Genomic DNA, 20,660 nt, shown 5'->3' with positions numbered 1-20,660 from the left:
ATAGAGCTGTTATTCTCTCTTGTCTTCGACTGCTTCTCCAATACTAAATACATGATGCTCAGCTGGAAGTGACAGCTTCCTGTCCTTTCTTTCCAACTTGGTAACTACCTCAGAAGCCACCATAACTCCACTACTTGCAAGCTGGATGCTCTCCTCTTCTATGTCATTCCCGGGCTCCTCAGAGAAGGCATATCTGTAAAATCAGCATAAGGTTAACCAGCAGTGACATGCCTCACTGCATGAGGTGCAGATGGGCAAGACAGGCATTGCGTTAAACAAAATTCTGAAAGCTCATTGCTTTACGTGTTCCAAGTCCGGCCCCTTTTCAAGAATCTCAATAACTAGGCATCACACTTCTTGTTTAACCAGATTCTGTACATAACAGTAACATTGTAATGCAATTAGTTCAGTTTAGTTTATTATACTTTGAGTAAGCCAAATATCTCACCGGTCTCCTCCTAAATTTGAAAGTATATTGATATAAATGATTCATCTTATGCGTTTCTGAAAGTTTAGAGCTCTGTATGACTAAAAATCTAAGAAAAAATTCTCAGATGAAGTAGCAGCATCTAAAGGATAGGAATCAAGTTTCTGTTAGTACCTAGTTGGGTTGTTCGATGGAGCCCAGAGTACGCATATTACCACCAAGAGAATATATGCGAGCAAAATCCAGAAAGCAGGGATAATCCAAGCACTTCGCCACAGTTCACTCAAAGGGTCATTTGCATTATAATACAGCTGTCAAAATTTGTGTCAGGAACAAGAAAATCAATCAATTGATAAGAAATAGAGGATCGGCGACAAACTATTAGCTTTGTTCATGTAAGAGTAATGGCATTATTATGCAAGAACAAAGGATCTTGTTTTCAGCATAAATATAGTTGAGCTGCGAAAACGTCGAGCACCGAAAATTATAAAAGGATTTGCTAGAAAAGCCAAAACCAAACAACTTTTGAATGCGTAAAGGAAAGAGAGTTGAGGGATATATAAATTCAGCAGACAGGCCTCTAGAACCAAAGGGGAAAGAGAGAGAGAGAAACCTCATAGCCAATCCAAGCAATGGAGAGAAGCACTGAAACTGCAAGGCAATTGGTAAACTTGCGGTAAAGCCCAAGTTTGGCCACGCTTCTTCTGATCTGTCCTCCAAAGTGACAAAACAACACAACTTCTGAATTAGTTCTCGAAATTGGGAGGAAAAAAAGACAATATAAGATAATGCATGCAGTGTATAAACAAACTTTACCGTTTCCAAAAGTTTTATTAAGACCACTTTGGGGAGTAAGAGCTATACAGCAATAGAAGTGAACTACCATCGTAAAAAATAAACCACCTAACCAAGTTCAATCAATTGCATCATAGCAAAAAGGGTGGGTAAAATTGAGGTAAATCCTTGTGAAAATAGTGGGCCTAGATTAGGAAGTTCATAACTTAAATTCTTGCATGATTAAATTCTGGCACTATTATTTGACCACACTTCTCCATAGTTGGACAATCACGACCTAGCCAAGAAACCACATACTTCTCTTGCTTCCAAGGAGGATGCTCAGAAGGACATAATCCAAAGTGGGTGCAACCACAGCTCCCATCTATCTCTAATCTGCATAAAATTTGGGATATCATACACTCTACATTGCTACTGCTATTTTGACATACTGGGAATCATAGTCAATTGTTCAGCTAAGAAGAGGTTTAAGAGTCCAGTTGGCCAAGTAGCCAGTCAGGCCGGGTCTGCAAAGCATGCAAACTGCAGATGACCTCAGAATAACAAGGATTGATGTCAGTGGTCTTACTATACGAGACTAGAAAAAATTAAGTACGTATATACTCATGGTGAATGTGCTCGTCTCCAAATTAATTACCTCAGGAGTAGAATAAAATGCCAATTGATTGCTGATTAAATATAACGAGCACATATGAACACTTCATGGGGAACCTATAAGAACAGACTTCTTATGTATGCAAGTCCACATTAATTTTGCTCAAACTAGAGACTAATTGATTTTATTCAACAGATGCCTACTGATTGCATACCAGGGCTCGCCAGAACTAGTGACAAGAGGAGAACATGATGTACATAACTCACCTGAAGCTTTTCAAGAGTTTTAGATAATGAAGAGAAGATCCAAAGAATAAAGGAGGCATCCAAGAGAGCGACTGGTAGCACCAGGAAAATCCTTGCTTTTCCAGAGAAGTCATTTATGTTTCCCAAATGTTCGTAAAGCTCAAGAGCTTCTGAAGCCACAAAGTATGCAATGCCAAGGACCAGTACTTTAGGGGTTATGCTACCAAGGGTTGGCTTCACAACACCATATCCCATTGAGACCACAAGAAGTAACATACGAGAAACAGTTTTCTTGACAGCACTAAAAGTTACAGCCCAGACAGTGACTCCCATAGGTCTGTATCCAGTGGAATTGAAGTTTGCATATTCAAAGTACCACAAGGCCATTTCACACATCCCCAGACCAATTACAGCCGTTATCTGATAGTGAAGTTGTATTACATCTTTCCAGTGCTTCAGAAACTGGAGAAACCAGACAAGACCCAAAACGAGGTACGCCAAGGACATGAGGCCGTAAAACGTCATCAGGGGAGTAATCTTTCCAGGTAGATAACCCTCCGGGTTCTTCCAAACAGTCGTTCCACTGACTGACAAGTCCTTAAGTTCTGGATCACAAAACATAAAGTACAGATAGTACATTCCAGTTCTGTTGATCTCCACGGTGAGAAGCTCCATTTTAGCCACTTCATTTGTCCCCTCAAAGAAAGTCTGAATTCGTTTAGGTCCATCAGGATTATTGTGATCTTGATGAATGATCACCTCTCCTACCTTGCAGTGACCTCCCTTAGAGAGATCCGGCGTGCAACATATCATACTTGAATTCAGATAAGCACCACCGATCTTCTCCCTATCTCTGACATCAACAATTAAAGCTTCAACCAATCCAGTTCTTTGCTGCATCTCATTTTTCTTTTCAGCAGACTCTTTTGTCCTTTGGAAGGTGATGGACTCGAACCTGTGCAGGTCATAATTGACATTAAGTAGCTTCAACCTCGTACTATAACTTTGGACTGCATGTAAGATTGCCATGACATTCCCAAAGGCTCTTTCAAACACAGAGAAAAAAATCAGGTCCTTCACAGATATCTTAGTACTCTTTAGCTAATTGAAAACCTGTGATTCCTGCAAATTTTACATTGGCCGAAAATAAAATTTCACTTTTTATTGAAAATCCTAGTGAATGCGAGATCAACCCCCAAAACTCTCTAGTAGCAATTTTTTTTTTTTGGCCAAAATGGAGGACAAAGCTCTTCACATTTGCGTGGGTTTCTTTCATACTCAATCTCCCTGTCCACTCATCGTCCCCACCTTCCACTCTCACACCTCAGAACTCCAAGTAAACAGTTCCCAATTGACTCTTGAATAACATCCATCGCATAAACGGGACCTATACGTGATGTCAGCATTAGCCAAACAGAAGGCAATCATCATTTCTACAGGTTCTTATGTTTCTTGCTCTTTTGTGTCCTCCATCAAGTTATTACTTCAAAAACTCATCATTCGCACATCTATAACTGTATGCACGGTTTTATTTTATTTTTTTCCTAGATAACTCTAATCAACAATGAACCTCATGGAAAGAACCAACGTATGATGCAGCATTGAGCCAGTCAAAGCAGAAACGCAGTCGCAGACGCTTTTGCTGCGGGAAATCCGGATCAACCAAAAAGAACGAGCTAGTTCACCAAGCAGGCAAGTAGAATGTAGAACATCGAGCAAAAAAGACAATGCCGAACCGGATAAACGATTTGCCGCTGATAGGCGCATCGTCGGATGTGAGATTGCCGCCGGCAGCGGCGGACGGCCGAGGCTTGGAAGCGAAGAGGCCTTCGCTGCCGCCGTGGAAGAAGAAGGAGTTGGAGCGTCGGGAGAACGTCTCGTTTCGGTATTCGTGGATCGAAGCATCGGCTGGCCCGGGAAAGCAGGTGCAGCTGACGTACGCTAGGATGGAGAGTCGAACGAAGTTCTCGCGACGCAGGAGATGGCGACTGCGAGGACGCAAGTTGGTTGCAGTCATCATATGCCAGCACAAAGCGAAGAGGAAGGAAGGAGAAGAAGACGTCGCGATCACAGAGGATCGAGGTGATGGAATAAAGACGAACTGACTTCTAAAGTGAGATTCTACCGAAACTGCAGATTTAACTGGTGGACGACCCTTTTTACATGATAAATTAAAATGATTTTAATTTTTCGGCCAAAAAATGGTTTTTCTTTCTATTTGTTTTAATTATTGCTTTTTTCTGGTTAGAGATAATGACATTAATATTCCTTAAACTTTGACCAAATGTGCAATATAATTTTCGAACTTTGATTTGACCAATATGATCCCCGAACTTTAATCAAATGTGTGTTGTAGTTCCTAACTTTTAATTTGACCAATATGATTCCTAAATTTTTAAAATATATTTAACTTAATCCATCAATTATAGAAAGATGTTTAATATAATCCTTCCATTGATTTAAGTTCATGAACTAAGTTGAGCACATTTCAAAAATTCATGAACCATATTAATCAAATTAAATTTAAGAACTACATTGCACATTGAGTTAAAATTCAAAAACTATATCGATCAAATTAAAAATTCATTGAATACATGGCACATCGAATCAAAATTGAAAAACCATTTGTACCATTTTACTTTCGGAATAAAAGAGTGCAACTAGCTCGAATCGTACTTCACTTGTCATAGTTACACATCTCCATCCAATTCACCTCACGCTACACCACATGCTCTTTCGATTAGCAAAAGGAATCCACAGCATCATCGTGCCATAAGACGGAAATGCACAAAAGCCACTCAGGCAAGTGGCCCGATTGCAGTCGCGATTCGATCAAGCTCCGCACATTGCCGCTCGGCAGTCTTCCATAGATGAGGCCGAGCTCTGATGGCTATACACAGGAGGAACGAACCAGGACTCGGATTGTCGCAAGCACACACCCACTCAGTGCACCCGCTTTTGTTAAGCAGAACCATTGTTTGTCCAGCCAAAAAGGCCTATCACATTACAAGTTCACAACCAGGAGTCCTTGCCAGTTGAAATTCTCATAGCCGCTTAGACCACATAATGTGAGAAAAGAATGACGACATCCTATATGATGGTTACAAATGATATTACAAATGAAATAATACACATGATAAATTTTGCCGGAAAGAACTTATCGCGAACCGAGTGCGCGCTGATTCTTGCTATGATTGGTTGACCAACCCCAAGACAAAAATGTACAGGCTCGAAGATCTTTTCTCGTGTTCCTGTTTCTTGATTGGTCTGATTTACATTCCAGATGACGATGTCCGGTTTATTCTCTGTGCACCCAATTTTGGAGCAGCAGGTTTGGCTCCTCGGATTCTACCGGCCGATAAAGGCTTGGCGCTGGTGGTAGGCGGAGGAGCAGCTATGGCAGCCCACGGATCGTCATCCGCTGTTACAGCAGTCTTCACAGTGAAAGGTTTCGAGGTACTCTTTGGAACTGGTGCCGCTATGGATCGCCACAAATCATCATCTTCATCTTTCGGGACTTTCACTGCACTCTTCGGCCTCAAACTAGTGACTGAAAATCAAAAGGAAAATACTTAAGTCTGCTGGATGTATTGTCAGTAAATAGCACTAACTAAAATCCCAATGCAAAAGTGTTATTAGTTGTGGTAAAATCAAATTCTAACGACAATCATTTGGCGTTTAAGGCTGCTTTTTTTTTTTCAAAAAAATGAATGATTTGAAAAATATTTTCCTGTAAATGATCATTTGTATCACTTGGAATGCTTAGTCAGTTAAAATTCATTTTCCGCAAAACAAATGTATCCTAAGCCCCAAAAGATATTAGTACTGCGACCTTTCAACTCAAATATGCGGTAACTGGCCCTCATATTTATATTCATGTGATTCAGAACCAATTATCCAGAACCAGTACTCACTATAATATTCTAGATAACTATTAAGATTGCATACTCACTGGACATTCCAGATACCAGAAACAAATATAATAACTTGAAATGAAATTTTCAAGCAGAAGATAGCATTTTGGACTAACAAACTATATAATGGTTCAGTTGTCAAGTCACAAATCCTTGATTGGTCTTTACAGTCAATGCACTCTCACAGCAACTATGAGCATTCATGACCATTGGCATCGAGCAAAATAGAATCATATTACCTGGTGGCTTGGATTGTGAAACAGGTTGCGATACTGGCCGTTTCTGAGCTGCTTGGATGCTAGCAAGAACGGGAGAAGGCTTTGGCTCTTCAAGGGGTTCAATATCATCCCAACCATCCTTGTCACTTTCATGCTCTTCATGAATTCCGTTGTCCACTTCTCCCCAACCATCGGTTGATGTCGGTGACACAGGTACGGGCTGATCAGACAAGTCTGTGCTGGAACTAGCGTGAACTATTGTGTTACTTGGAGTCTCCACCCCTGAAACTATCCAGGAAACCAATCAATATAACATGCATATTATATTAAATATAGTCACAGTGAAGTTTATATCAATTATTTTATCCCGCATTCATATTGACAGTCCATTACATGGGAAGAAACATCTTGCAATTAAAGTCATGTGACTCTAAAGAGAATCGATGATCCAAGTGGGCTTGGTCTTGCTATTGATTTTTCAAAAACCCCTTCCCTCACAGAAAACACTGCAGCAGCTGCATCTAGTAAGACTCCAAGAAAGTCAATCCTAGTACAAACAATTCATGCATGACGTTGCTCGCAATAAAATTTACCATCACTAAAACCAGCTCAAGCTTATGCAAACTAATTATAACTAGACTGGTATCACCATCACTAAAGGCTTTTGGGGAGCACATTCAGAGAATCTCAATTAAAGAACTGCAGCCATACCAAAGCTGGGAGTGGAAGCTGAAGAAGTAAGAGTAGTGCTGGAGTTTGCAGTTGCAACTGGTGCTTGTTCTGAAGGTTTTCCTTTGAGAGTCAAGGAGCTCATTGCCCATCTGCATAATAATGCAACCTCAGGTCAAATCAAATTCATGAAACAACACCATAGAAAAGAGGATAAAATCATTACTCGAGATACTCCTCTACAATTGCAAGAGAAACAACCACTACAGTGACCTGTGGCCACCAATATCTGGCGTAGACAATGAGTAGTTTTCTAATCAAATATTTTTTCAAGATTGTATTTGATTTACAATGCTCTCAGATTCCCTTCTTTCAACAGCCCTAAATCCAGAAAATTACAAGGAGAACGCATCCTTTGACTATCACCGTTTTCAGTGCCTTGAAAGGCATAACTGAGAAAACACAAAATTGCTTTCTGTGTTTTCAAGCTAAAGAGGACAGTCAATCACCACCAGTGATTGTTGAAATCCTATGATTTCAAATCTATTTCACACACAAAACAATTCATTTAGTAGCTTGAAGTGGAGATGCATCTGAATTGCAAATGAATTTTATGATCTGTATCCCATTCATTATGATTAGGTACGATTCAGTTATGACTTCTACATTTGTGGTCAATGGGCCCAGGAAGTAATGACATCAGACTTTATATACATTTCATAGCGGGGATGTTTACAAATCACAATTTTACTGATAGAGGCATTATTTCCTTGAATATCTTACATAGGTCATCTGAGTTCATCTGACACAACCAGGTGATATTTCTTCAAAATGCTCGATTCACATGTCAATATATTTTTCTATATTTTCGCAAATAATAGGCTTTAATAAGATATCCTTCTATGTATTTATTCTATAAGATTGTACTAAATCTTACTATTCAGTATTCGATTGCTTTCACAATTCAAAAAATGAGGTTTATGATTCACTATTTGAATCACAATTTAACAACATTGATCACTAGTTCTTCCAGAAGGCACCTTATCCGCATATGATGAACTAAAATAGCTGTTTTGTGCAGTTGTGGATGTAGTTGTCGAAGATGTATGGGCTTTGATAACTGTCAAATAGAATCTTTGACTGGTTGCAGAGAAAAATTAATTTCGGACTGTTGAAAAGAGACAAAACTGCTAGTTTCCATTAATATCTACAGACATCTGTTTCCTAGATTGCTGCTCAGATAAACATTATTTTTCCTGGATTGTTGGATTCTTTTCGCTTTTTCTGCATGGTACGATGTGCAAGGCATAAAAGGAAATATGCATCAGAAAGAATGAAATTTTGCCCATCAAAGTGACAGAGAGAGCCTCCAAGCTGTTTCATTTGACTTTCCAACCAAAATAATTTGCCCTGTAACCATGATGCACCGATAAAGAAGAATGAACTCACCCAAGTAAACCTGCATTTCCAAGGTCTGAAGAAGTTCCGGTGCTCGTAATTCCAGTGGTATCTCCAGAATTTGTCTGCCGAAAAAGAACAAGGAGCAGAAGATTCTATTACCAACTTATGAAGAAACTAAACGTTATCAATGAATTGGAGTAGCTTAAACAAGTGAAATCGCAGACATGTCACAGCTCAGAAAAAGAGAAGTACTTGTAAGATCTCAAGTGATATACTTAGCACCTCCAAGTATGTTACATATCATATGGTAACTATATTACCTAGTGTAAGAGATTTCAGTATCATCACAAACTCCCTTTTATACCAAAGAGAAAAATGAAAACTAAAAGGGGTAAAAGAATAGGCTGCCTCAGCCGAACATAGTCATCAAAAGTGCATTCATACCACCAGACCAGCAAGACTATCTGCTGGATGTGTGCACACGAGAGAGAGGAGAGAGAGAGATCATGAGGAAAGACAAACTATTCAAGCTAATTCTGACAACTGTGTTGGAGCACATGATAAAAAAACTCACCTCCCAGCTTTCTTGTTGATCGTACTAAAACTAAGATACAATTTTGGTTACTGGTTGAAGAGAACAAAGGAAAAGAGATACCTTCTCGTAATATTGCTTCAATAACAGTAAAAACTGGTCAACTGCTTGGAATGCCTTTGATCGAACATCACTGTTGAGGAAAAAAAAAAGGAACTCAATCTTGAGATACCAATAGTCTTTAGAGTCATTTCCCTCCAAGATAGGAGGAGAATATGAATAACTGTACATTAGGTCTCGTTAGTGTTTTTATGAATATCATGAAAGCTCCGCACCAATTTTGTCCCGAAAAACAGCACATGTCAATGCACAACACTAGAAAGGAGAAAAAAATGTTGGCCGGTCAAAGAGCAGGTCAGTATCTAATCATATGGGAGGATGATGCAGCGGAAAGGAAACACCTTACCTATCAGGATCAATGGTTAAAACGACAACATTTGGAAGAATCCTAGTTGCAATTTCAGTAGTGTCATAATAGGAGCTTGTCGCGCATAAAGCCATGATTCCTGCATCAACATAATTGCTTGATCATTAGAATAGTTGAGCAACTACTTAGTGACAGTCTTATCAGAAAGAGAAAAGAATATATTCAGCAAAAAGAAGAAAGGAAACATAAGAAAAAAGGGTAAAGAGTTTGCCTAGATGCACAAAAAGAACAATAGTTTTCAGGTTTCCATCAATGCTGGGAATGGTTAGCATTTCCGAAGCATGCTGTAACTTGTGATCATACCACTCAATAAAATGTTAATTAAATCATAGAGGGACCTTACCTGCTCCTCTGGCAGGAGAGAAAGTATCACGCAGTGCACGGACTGTAAATGCATTGATCAACACTCGTTTCCTCGTCTGCACCATATAAAAACGATATGTTGCACTCTCAAGAAATTTCAAATCACACTAGAAGGATTAAGATGTGGTAATTTACTCCAAGAAGATATGGCAATCAAAATATATGTCAAAAAATGATGAAAATTGGGAAACTGACCCCTTCATTTAGATGGCTTGCAATGTTGCCAAGTAATATCGTGGTGTTGGTTCTTATTGCTGGTTCTTCATCTACCTGCAAGCCTTAAAAAAATGAAAAACACACGCCACAGCTCCCAGAAATTGCCTAATCGATGGATGACTCCCAAAACGAGCACGACAAAGAAAAGGCAGGACCAATTTTCTGCAGTGGTCCTTATACAAGCATATCTTAAAATGCACAGATCTCACATTATCCACTGATCATGCGCTGCCTAATGGAGGGAATTATTTTTTTAAAGAAAGAATACAACTTCTGAAGTTCAATAAAAGATGATGTCAAAGACCTACTGCCGGAAGAAGTAATCATACCTGTAACTTTGACAGGTACTTCAGTAAAGATGCTGAAATCGTTCGCTGAGAAAGCTGAAGTTAAAAAGAAAAATGTAATGAACCACTGTCTCCATTCATTGAATTTGGCTGTAATTAGATCTGTAGTACGTGACATGGGTTTGAACATCACAGGGCTCGCCTTTTATGGGTTGTGCACAGCATCTTAGAAGACAAATGAGAAATAAAACCTACCTTAGGAGCGAGAATGAGCATAGATTTCAGTGTCAATTCTCGCAGAAAGGCAGATGTATCAGAAAATCCAGTAGCCACGTGAGGGAAAACCTAGTGAGCAAGATAGGAGCTTTAAAAATCCAAAATTGGATGTTCAAAGTTACTCGACATAGAGCACAGAAAGACATCTAGAAGTTGGGTGGCAGCATACTTGCTCATCAACAATTTGGGCTGACAACGACTCTCCATACTGATCAATATGCTGCAGGAGACCAACTCGAATAGCACGGTCGTTGGAGGCGAAAAGCTTAACGATTGTAGGCAGTACCTGAAAACAAACATATTCAGCACTTCTATGCTATTCACATATAAAGGATGTGATCTCAAAACTCACATACAACAAACAGACTAAAAGGAGGACGCAAGTGATGGAATTAAATTAGTATGACCTTCGAACAGAATTCTTCAGTAGAGAGCCAGGAACCCATTTTCAACAATGCAGCCAATGCTGGGGCAGCAGCTGAACCAAATTCAAGGGCAGAAGCTAATAAAGGAAGTAACTGTAAAAGCAGGAAATAACATCAACACGCTGAGTTGAAGGGAAAATAATAGTTGAGTGTACTATGTCTACAAGGAATTCAATGACTGCACCTTCTTCAAAACGATTTGCCGGGGAAGCTGCTCAGCTAAATTTGGCAGCTTGCGGAAGAAGGTGTCTTTCTCAACACTATCCTTTAGATTGAGTATTTCCATGAAATGTATTGTATCCACCAGTTTATTTTGAAAATATTCTGCCATCCATAAGCACCAAAGTCAGTATTATGGCACACAGAAGAAAATGATGCAGAGAAACAGTTGTTCTATGTCAACAGCCCATGGCATGAAACGAAAAGGTGTCAGCACATAGAAAACGCACACAGATATTGCTCTATGATAAGTACTGGAAATGAATCAAATGCTCTCCACTAATTCCCTGAAGAACTATACATGTATATCTCAACTGAACATTAATCTACTCAAATCATTCCCGTGCATAACAATTTTGCAATTTGTACTACCAATGAGAAGGAGTAAATAATATCAAAAAGAAGTTAGAAACTCAAGTTAGAAACTGACCACTATTCTCTAAAAGCTTTGATGTATTCAACCTGCGAGAAGGCGTGGAACTCAAGAGCCGCTGATAATCTGGAAGCAGAGACTGCAAGACAAGAGTGTATAAGAGATGCCAGTGAAACAAGAATCTTCCAAGAACCAAAACAAACCAAAATTAAAAATCTCTGGTGTAATGAAATTACTAAAAATCATTCATCCAGTACACATGTCCAGACAGCGACCCTTAACAAAAACTGTATCTACCTTTGGAATAGAAACAGTGTTGCGCAACTCCTCTGTTTTGCTCAACTTCATGCCGGAGAAAAGTTCATATATGAGACAGCCTACCGATAAGAACAGACAAAATGGAATGAAATTCTAGAGTCCTGATACAAAAATATACCAAAAAAGGGGAATCGACTTGCAGAGACTCGAAACAAAAGAATCTTGCATGAGCATGTGTTTATCATCTTTGATAAAGTGCTGGTTCTCCATAGCATGTAACCACAATCACACTTTTTATGCGTGAGGTACGCAACAGAATACGAACCATACCTATAAAGCACCTTTGGAAGTACAAGGACGTTATCAACCCCTTTCTTCTTTTTTCTTTCTTTCTACTTCTAAGAGAGAGAGAGAGAGAGAAGGGGGGAGGGTTTATTGGGTTGTCGAGGAACTTACCTAATCCCCATGAATCAATGGCCCATGGCGGAGATTTTCTAATGGCAGCCCAGTCAGACTTTACCAACTCCATTGGTTTGTATTGTGATCCAACGAGCCATTCATATTGCTGAACAAACAGATCATAAGATATAACAAAGCTGCAATTTGATCATCCACCGAGTCATGAGAAAAGGAGAAACTATCGATGGTCAATCGCAGTCCATATCGCCACTATAGAATAAATATTTTCATAAAACACAGCCTATGCAATTTATGAAACTTTTGCTCCCTAATGCTATTCATAACAGAAAAATCTAGAGTTAACTGTATGAAGGAAAGAACATCTGTAGAGTGTAGAAGCTACCAACTATACTCGAATAGCAGGATACAAAAGGCCAGAGAAGCATGCTAATAAAGATGTCTTCCAAAAGCCCTCCACCACAAGCATTCATCCAAGACAAAGTAAAATTTTTTGCAAAGTTGACTTGTGAATAAGACGTCCAGATGTGTATGCTATGACAGTAAATATGAGAATTACTCAAAATTGTTAAGCATCATTTGTATCATATACTTGTGAAAATAGATAAATTCTGGAGCAAGACATGAATTTGCTCCATCAATTTCTGTAAACCACTAGCCCATTGAGTTAAATTGGCTAAATCAAGCAATGAGAAAGGATATTCGATAATTGACATTATGGCACATTCCCCTGGTATATTAAATGAAAATATTGCAAGTCCACCTTAATTTTGAGATATAAAAAAAAAAACAGGTTTGCTCGAATAAAATGCTCAATCAGCAATTCTATTTAATTTTATGGGGAAGGGCTGTTAAATTAGGAGTCTTTGTTAATTACACGGCACATATCCAAAACTAGAGGAAGCACACATACACAAGCACTTATCTCATCTTGGCAACGAAAACCATGGTTTCATGTAGAGCCTGTAAGCATATAGGTCTCTACATCACCTCCAAAGTTAAAAGGAAAACAAATTAACACGTAGATACTTACCAGCATAGGTCCAGTTGCAGAAGGATTGTTCCCATCAAACTCAGATAGAACGTCAAACGCATGCAGCTTCCAGTCCAAAGTCTGAGTGACAACAACACTTGCCACACATACATTAGCATGAACCTGCATTTGCCAAAATTAGCCTCTACAAAAACGGAGAAAAAATATCATGAGGTGATAGAAGGAAGGGGATAGAAGGGACAGGATAGGAAATTAAACTTCAGTAACCAGATCAGGGAGGTGCCTCCCTTATACACTCTGATGTAGATGAGACTGAGTCTACCTACTAGACTGGGGTGTCATTCAAACCTAAATTTGAAAATATACGACAGATAATTCCCAACAGCATCCATAAGACTTTCATTAACGATCAACGGCAACTTATAGGATGAAACCTAAAGATCTCCATTTGTTTGCATCATCCCTAATATTCAGCAAAAGACTTTCCCTATTATAACCCTTCTCTTCAGAGGCGAATTCCATCCACATTCATTTACCACAATATGGAGAAATTTGACAATCTTAAAACCATAAAAGAGCAAAGGACTGAGAAAATCTTTAAGCTGAACAGCCTCACCAAAATCAAGTAGGAAGGATCTAATATTCAAAATTGTGTTGAAGTGGAATGTCTTCTAATGATTTTAGCTTGTTTTTCCTATTTTATGGCTTTTGTTCGCGTTAACTTCTGCAAACTCGGGCAATATTTACCTTTGAATTCATTCCTATTAAAAAATCAATCATGCTCAAAGTGGAAACCAAATCTCGTAGAGTGACATACAGCCTGCTCACTCTGTTTTGCAGCTGAAAAACTGGACAAGAGGAAAGATTGACGATTCTAATACTGACATCACACCATTTTCAGATATTGTCATAACAGCGGTGTGTCCCTTCTTCGAAATGGTAAATTGCGGTTCCTTCGTCATTCATGAGGAAAAGTTGAAGTTCGATACTCACAAGTTTACAATCACTATTGAGGAAGCTCACTGCTTTAGCAATTTGATTTAGGCCCCATGCGTAGTACTCATCCCTGGCATCGAAAGAGAAAGTTGTTGAACAATATAACTAAAACCTAGCAGAAGACTGTACATACTCTACCGTTTTTATGCTCCATAGTTGCAAGTAAATTGTAGACAAGACAGAGGTAAATATGACCGAAATACAAATTTAAAGAAGCAAAGTAAGCTGAAAAACCAACGAACACCCAGGAATATTAGCATCTCAATACACAAAAAGAGTAGTCATATGGGAAGTGGCATGTCATGGAGTTTGAAACTTCAATTGCAGTCACTTAAGCATCACCATTCCAGTGTTCACATAGGAGAAAAGATAACGCAGTGCAATCAGAAGGGCTACCAGTGCAGACATATTATACAAACCCGAATATCAAAGCAAAGTTGAATACCATACCTCTGAGTACCTTTTAAACCCAATTCCTTTATCTTTTCAGACAAAGGCATCACAGGCTCTGTGACAATATAAATGGTAACTTTCGTGGCGGCACCGTCAAAAACTTCAGCTTCAGTACTATGGAGAAATGATAGTACATTCGGATGTCTCACCTAAAAAACGCAATCGTTTGATTAATATAATCCAGATGTTTTTCTGAAGAGATAGCACATCTGTTGACCATCAAACTTCTCTCTGCATAGCATGAAGGTGACAATCCAGCTTCCGAAAGAAGCTTGGTGGGACTAAATCTCAAACTCTAATCACGTGTTATCGAGCACTACGGATTTACTCAGAATCTTCCTTTCCTATATCACTTCTTGGTATACATCCAGTTTTTTTTTTTTTTTGTCAGAGTATATATCCAGTTAAAAGATAACAAATAGCTTACAGTTCGGAGACGTTTAACACCATTTCGACCGGCAGCAAGATGTCCATCCTGGGGATTGCTTCCCGAAAGGGAGAATATAGAAACTGGACATCCATCATCCTGATAAGCCAAAAGCAGTAAGGAAAAACAAATACCAGAAGGAAAATACTCCGTCTATTCTTCCATAAGTGGGAAAAACATCCCTCAATCGAGGGATGCACTACAAGCACTAACATTATGATGCACATAAATAAAAAAGAGCATTGTCATGGCCAGATATAATGAATACCAAACGTATCACACAATCGCAGCTTTACGCATATAGTGATGCAAACAAACTCTTGAGCAACAAAAGAACGTCTCCAGAGTGTTCATGGAGGAGAGGACAAGTACTTCAAAGAATATAGCCAAACAACCCACTCTCTTCACTCATTGACAATGATGTCACAACAAATTACTTTGCAGAGTGAAACTCCTCCGCTCCTCTAGATTTTCCCATAACGCATTCGCATTGGATAGACCTAGTAGTTTTGGCCTACACGGCGAGCATTCCCTGATCAAATACACCAGCCATTTCACTTCACATCGTTTGCTCGAATCAAGCCAGACTTCCACAGCAAAAAATCAGCGACCACATTCATCCACACAAACGAGCACTCGCGCAACAATCTCACTTCACCTACACCAATCCCCCTGGATCGCATCCCAACCACCACTCTCCGCCCCCAAGCAAATCACGTCGGCAATCATATTCAGCCAAGCACGTAGCAGCAAGTTCCATCAATCGCAACTCACACAGATGACACGAACAACGAATACCTTGGACGTGCCGCGACAGTGAACCCAAGAGCCCCAAGCAGAGGAATAGGGTTCGCCGATGTTGTACGGGAGATCTTTAACTCCGGTGCCCGATCCACCAACGACTCCTTTCAGAAACTTCAACATTCTCTCTCTATCCTCCTCGTTCCTCCTCCTGATTCCGAGCTTCCACTGTATAATTCAGTGCCTGCCACAGTTGCGACAGACGGAGAGGGAGAGGGAAAGAGAGAGAGAGATCTCCGAACAGGGAAGACGAACGAGGTGGTGCGATCTGCGAGTGGAGGAGGAGAGAGAAAGAAGAAGGAATGCCGAAATCGGGAGGCAATAGAAACTGGGAATGATATAACGTGATCCGGTGCTTCTCGGTCCATGGGAGTTTCAGGTGTCCCCAATCGAATCGAATGAGCTTGTTCTTCGAATAATCAGTTCGACTATGAAACTTAGGGTGAATTGTATATTGCCCCCCCAGATTTTTGCGCTTCTTACAAATCGCATCCCGATTTTTCAATTTTTTTCGCAATCCATTCCCTCAGGTCTTGAAGTTTCAAGCCGATTGCATTGGCCTGTCCCCTTAGCGTTGGTTCAGGGCATGAACTCGTCACGTGACTAGTCAGCACAATTTTTTTTTTTTTTTTTTTTTTGGTCAGAAGTCAGCACAATTTGCAGAGGGCGAATTTGTCCAACAATTAGAGCGAATTGAATTTCCCACCGAGTTTTGGCACTCGTTGTAGTTTGCACCCCTAACTTTTCAATTATTTCATTTGCCCCTACGAAGTGTTGAAATCGGATTGTCCTCCCTAGCACAGGTGATCGGTTCCATAATGGGTAAATTTCGGATCCGAAAACTGGAATCTGGACCCTAGAACCTATATTTCTTTCTTTTTTGTCAAAACCCTAGAACCTATCTTGTTTTCTGTGGGTACGATTTGGAATCTGAAACCTAAAATTTGGACCGACTTCACCCTCATCGATCACCGGAACAAAAAGAAAAAGAAAGAAAAGGAAAAAGGAAAAAAATAAAAAATGTCTCTCGACTCTTCGATTAGTAGGTCAATCAATGTTAGTTTGATGGTTGGTGGCTTGACTTTCGCTTCGAGCGGTACTTCCCGATATTGTATTTGAAGCAGTTGTTCGAATTCCTTATGATATTAAAGTTAAACAAGTTCTTGCTAATGGTAAAAAGGGAGGTTTGAATGTGAAGGCTGTTCTTATTTTACCCGAGGGATTTGAAATTTACCCCCCGGGATCGTATTTCGCCCGAGATGAAACAAAAGATAGCCAATCTGTCTTTTCAGAGCTATCGCCCCACTAAAAAATATATTCTTGTGATAGATTCTATTTCTAATCAGAAATATAGTGAAGTCACATTTCCTATTCTTTCCCCGGACCTCGCTACTACTAAAGATGTTCACTTCTTAAAATATCCCATATATGTAGGTAGGAACAGAGGAAGGGGTCAGATTTATCCCGATGGGAGCTAGAGTAACAATACGATTTATAATGCTATAGCATCTAGTGTAGCAAGTAAAATCATACGAAAAGAAAAAGGGGGTACAAAATAATCATATCGGATGAGTCATACGAATGTCAAGTAGTTGATATTATTCCCCAGGACCGGAACTTAAATATTAAAATATTGTTAAAAATTATTCACATCGGTATCGTCATACGCCGCAAGTTAGCCTAAAGGGCTGAATTGGCATAAATGCAAAAATTTTAAGATTGAATTGGTATAGAAAATGATTTAGGATTGAATTAATATAATTGTAATAGGTTTAAAAACTTTTTTGATAATTTTCTCATTGATCTTAAACTAGAGTTTTCTTGAAAGTGACTAGAAATAGGCTCAAACAATCACACTGTGGGTATGTCTCCTTTCTTGGCTCCATCTTTCCTTGTCATAGCCAACCTAAAAAAGAGATAGGAATACGAGGATTGACTTTGAAATGACAAGAAAGAACTGGCACTATGCCTTACACACTAGAAAGAGCGATCGAGAGCAGATTGATGATTCGACGGTATCGAGATGGTATTAGCTACGGTGATCTATCTTTCTTAAAAGCAACACCAAACGGTAATCTCATGCACAAAATCAATTTCCATACCAGCTCGATTTAGAGTTTCGAATCCGGAAAGTAAACTAAATTTTAGTTAAGATAAAGGAACCGAGTGCCGAAAAGAACCGTTCTCTTAAGGCTTCAAACTACAAGTCACATTGAAAATCATGAAATTAAAGTAAGGATTATTCTTTACTTGTTACCCTCTTACTCGTTTGGTAGTAAGAATTATATCTAGCCCCTTTAAGTAACTTGATAAGCATAATTCTTGACTTGTTACCCTCTTACTCTTTTAGCCTTGGCTAGATCATATCATCGAGTGCCCACCACACATGTCAAGCACCAGGTAATATGTATCGCAAAAAGTGAATGCATTAAAACTGGATAACATTTCCTATTTCATCACCCGACAATATTATTTTATAAAAAGAACATCGTTTAATATAACCCTAGAATTAATTGTGGTATTTGAAATTTGATATAGCATTTTTTAGCTTAAAAATACGAAAATTGAAGCTTAGCGTCATTTGCTTTATGATTGTTAAAAGGGATGTACTTATCAAAGATTTGTCTGTTATTTAGAAATCTTTAGTACATGAAAAAACTTATATCAACAATCTTTTTAGCAATCCAAAGGGTGGGAAGGAGCGATTAGTACTATAGATCTCTTCTGGGCGTTATCGTAAATGTCTTAGACCCAACTCAAAGGTCCAAAGCTGCCAAACTTGTCACCGCAACTTCACCAAGATGTCCTGGTAACCCATAAATCTCTCTACACAAAGTATGCCGCAATTTAATAACGAAGCAAGAGTCATTCAAAGATTCGCTCACGATATGAATCAAACCGTGATTTTGTGGAAGACAAGTAACCCGTTCACCATTAGACCAACCACCCGGGCGGAGAGAGAAATACGAATCCGACTAATATGAATACTACAATATTCTACAAGCTTATGTTAGATAATTAAATAAGTTCATCAGGAGGAATTCAATGCCCAATTCTCTTTTGAGAGCTTTTGCCTTTTAACATGGTTTTTCTATTCTTCTTCTTGTTTTGTTTTCAAACTCATAAGCAAGCTTATCTCATTTCTTATCCTTGAAGCTCTCATGGAGTCCAGCAAAGCAACCCTGCAGGTTTCTCTCGAACGAAGCCCTTGAAATATGGGCCGCACCCCTGCTTTCCCGCGCTACCATTGTTCCTCCACTGCCGCCACCACCTTTAGCTAGCCACTGGGTGAGAGCCGCAACCCCTACCACGACAAGCGAGGACTCATAAGCCCTCGTCTAGTGGCCGGAGGCCTCCTTCCGGCCCTTAAAAAATATATATATAGAAAAACATCTAAAACGATAATTAAAATTGGTGAGGGCTCGCAAACCCTCACCCAATGTCCGAAGGCCTCTGCTGGTCCTAACCAAAAAAAAAAAAAAATAGAGGAAAATAAAAAATATAATTCAAAATTTTGAAGAATATTAAAATATTATTAAAAATGTCTACGTCAGAATCGGTCAGTTAAATGGACTGAATTGGCATAATTGAAATAAATTTAAGACTTTTTTGATAATTTTCTCGGAGCTCGCGTCATAGCCACACCCATGTATCGTAGAAAGACGGGACGATCGTTGCTCACATAGCCTTAGTCGATGTCCGAAATTGATTGAGATCAATATCAACGTAGTTATTACAAATTATTTCAATACTCTAGGGAGAACACTAAAAAAATTAGGGGTATATATATGTGTGTATGTATGAATCGCATATGCCAAAATCCAGGAGGTGAAATGTAATTCGTCCTTTATTGATTAAAAAAAAAACTACAAAAACCATACTTTTTTTCATTTTTATAGTCAGTATCCTTTAAGTTATAATTAAAGAGGAAAACGGAGTTTCATTTTATTTATGTTCTCTGGCATTCTTGTGTAAATTATTCCAATTTCAATTTTTTTTTCCTTAAATCATCGTTGTCTTTCAGTTATTATTATTATTTTTTTGGCTCCACTGATCTTAAACTAAAGTTTTCTTGAAAGAGACCGAAAATAGGCTCAACAGTCACATAGCCCAGCTGCTCGAGCAAGGGGTATGTCTCCTTTCTTGGCCCCATCTTTCCTTGTTATAGCCAATCTAAAAAGAGATAGGGATACGAGGATTGACTCGAAATGAAAAGAAAGAACCGGCACTATGCCCCGCACACAAGGAAGAGCGATTGATGGTTCGACAGTCTTGAGAAGGTACCAGCTAGGGTGATCATTCTTTCTTAAAAGCACCACTGGGCGATAACTTCGAACAAGAAATCAATCTCCCCACCAACTCGATTAAGAGTTCCAAATCTTAAACGTAAACTAAATTTGACTTAAGACGAAGGAATCGAGTGCAAGGAAGAATCCGTTCTCTTAAGGCTTCGAATACAAGTCGCATTGAAGTTCATGAGAGTAAAGTAAGGAAATCCTTTTCTTAACTCGACCTAGGTGCATTATACCAAGCCCATCTTTGAAGAACTTGATTTCAATATCAACAAATAAATGGAAACATTAAATCTTTGCGTATTGCCCTTTAATTCTTTCAACCAGCATTGTGACTTGGTCATGTTATCAAGTGTCTTTACAATGTTAGCTCGACAGGAAGTCCCTTTTCTTGACTTGGCGTGGGTCATGTTGTCAAGTTTCTTTACAACGTTAGCTCGACAGGAAGTCCCTTTTCTTGACTTGGCTTGCGTGCATTGTATCTAGCCCCTTTAAGTAACTTGGTAAGCATAATTCTCTACTTATTAGTTGTTACCCCCTTACTCTTTTAGCCTTGGCTAGATCATATCATCAAGTGCCC

General features: G+C 39.1%; 2 protein-coding genes and 1 pseudogene across 3 annotated transcripts; 1 reads left to right on the top strand and 2 right to left on the bottom strand.

Moving 5' to 3' along the window:
- Positions 1–9: 9 nt before the first annotated feature.
- LOC115748190 (transmembrane protein 87B-like) lies at positions 10–4,162 on the bottom strand. The gene is made up of 5 exons (XM_030684640.2): positions 3,799–4,162; positions 2,084–3,017; positions 1,041–1,136; positions 602–738; positions 10–193 (listed from the first exon to the last, which is right to left on the bottom strand). The coding sequence occupies exons 1-5, from the start codon at positions 4,080–4,082 to the stop codon at positions 10–12; spliced, it is 1,635 nt and encodes a 544-aa protein (XP_030540500.1). The 5' UTR covers positions 4,083–4,162.
- An 825-nt stretch (positions 4,163–4,987) lies between these two features.
- On the bottom strand, positions 4,988–16,164 carry LOC115748110 (probable inactive serine/threonine-protein kinase scy1). Of its 2 annotated transcripts, none has more exons than XM_030684516.2 (21): positions 15,786–16,164; positions 14,988–15,086; positions 14,558–14,709; positions 14,105–14,177; positions 13,151–13,273; positions 12,157–12,265; positions 11,740–11,819; positions 11,500–11,581; positions 11,035–11,174; positions 10,833–10,943; positions 10,595–10,711; positions 10,405–10,494; positions 10,192–10,245; positions 9,842–9,916; positions 9,627–9,702; positions 9,263–9,362; positions 8,920–8,989; positions 8,313–8,386; positions 6,906–7,015; positions 6,216–6,482; positions 4,988–5,612 (listed from the first exon to the last, which is right to left on the bottom strand). In XM_030684516.2, the coding sequence occupies exons 1-21, from the start codon at positions 15,909–15,911 to the stop codon at positions 5,335–5,337; spliced, it is 2,406 nt and encodes an 801-aa protein (XP_030540376.1). In that variant the 5' UTR covers positions 15,912–16,164; the 3' UTR covers positions 4,988–5,334. The 2 variants fall into 2 exon arrangements, with proteins under 2 accessions (XP_030540376.1, XP_030540378.1); XM_030684518.2 differs by having other exon boundaries at positions 6,216–6,476.
- Positions 16,165–16,606: 442 nt separating this feature from the next.
- LOC125316316 lies at positions 16,607–17,472 on the top strand (annotated as a pseudogene).
- Positions 17,473–20,660: the final 3,188 nt, after the last annotated feature.

The sequence above is a fragment of the Rhodamnia argentea genome, chromosome 8 (genome assembly GCF_020921035.1).
Source record: "Rhodamnia argentea isolate NSW1041297 chromosome 8, ASM2092103v1, whole genome shotgun sequence".
In the NCBI taxonomy this organism is placed as follows: Eukaryota; Viridiplantae; Streptophyta; class Magnoliopsida; order Myrtales; family Myrtaceae; genus Rhodamnia; species Rhodamnia argentea.
Note: the sequence above shows the minus strand (reverse complement) of the source record. Positions and strands in the feature narration are given on the sequence as shown.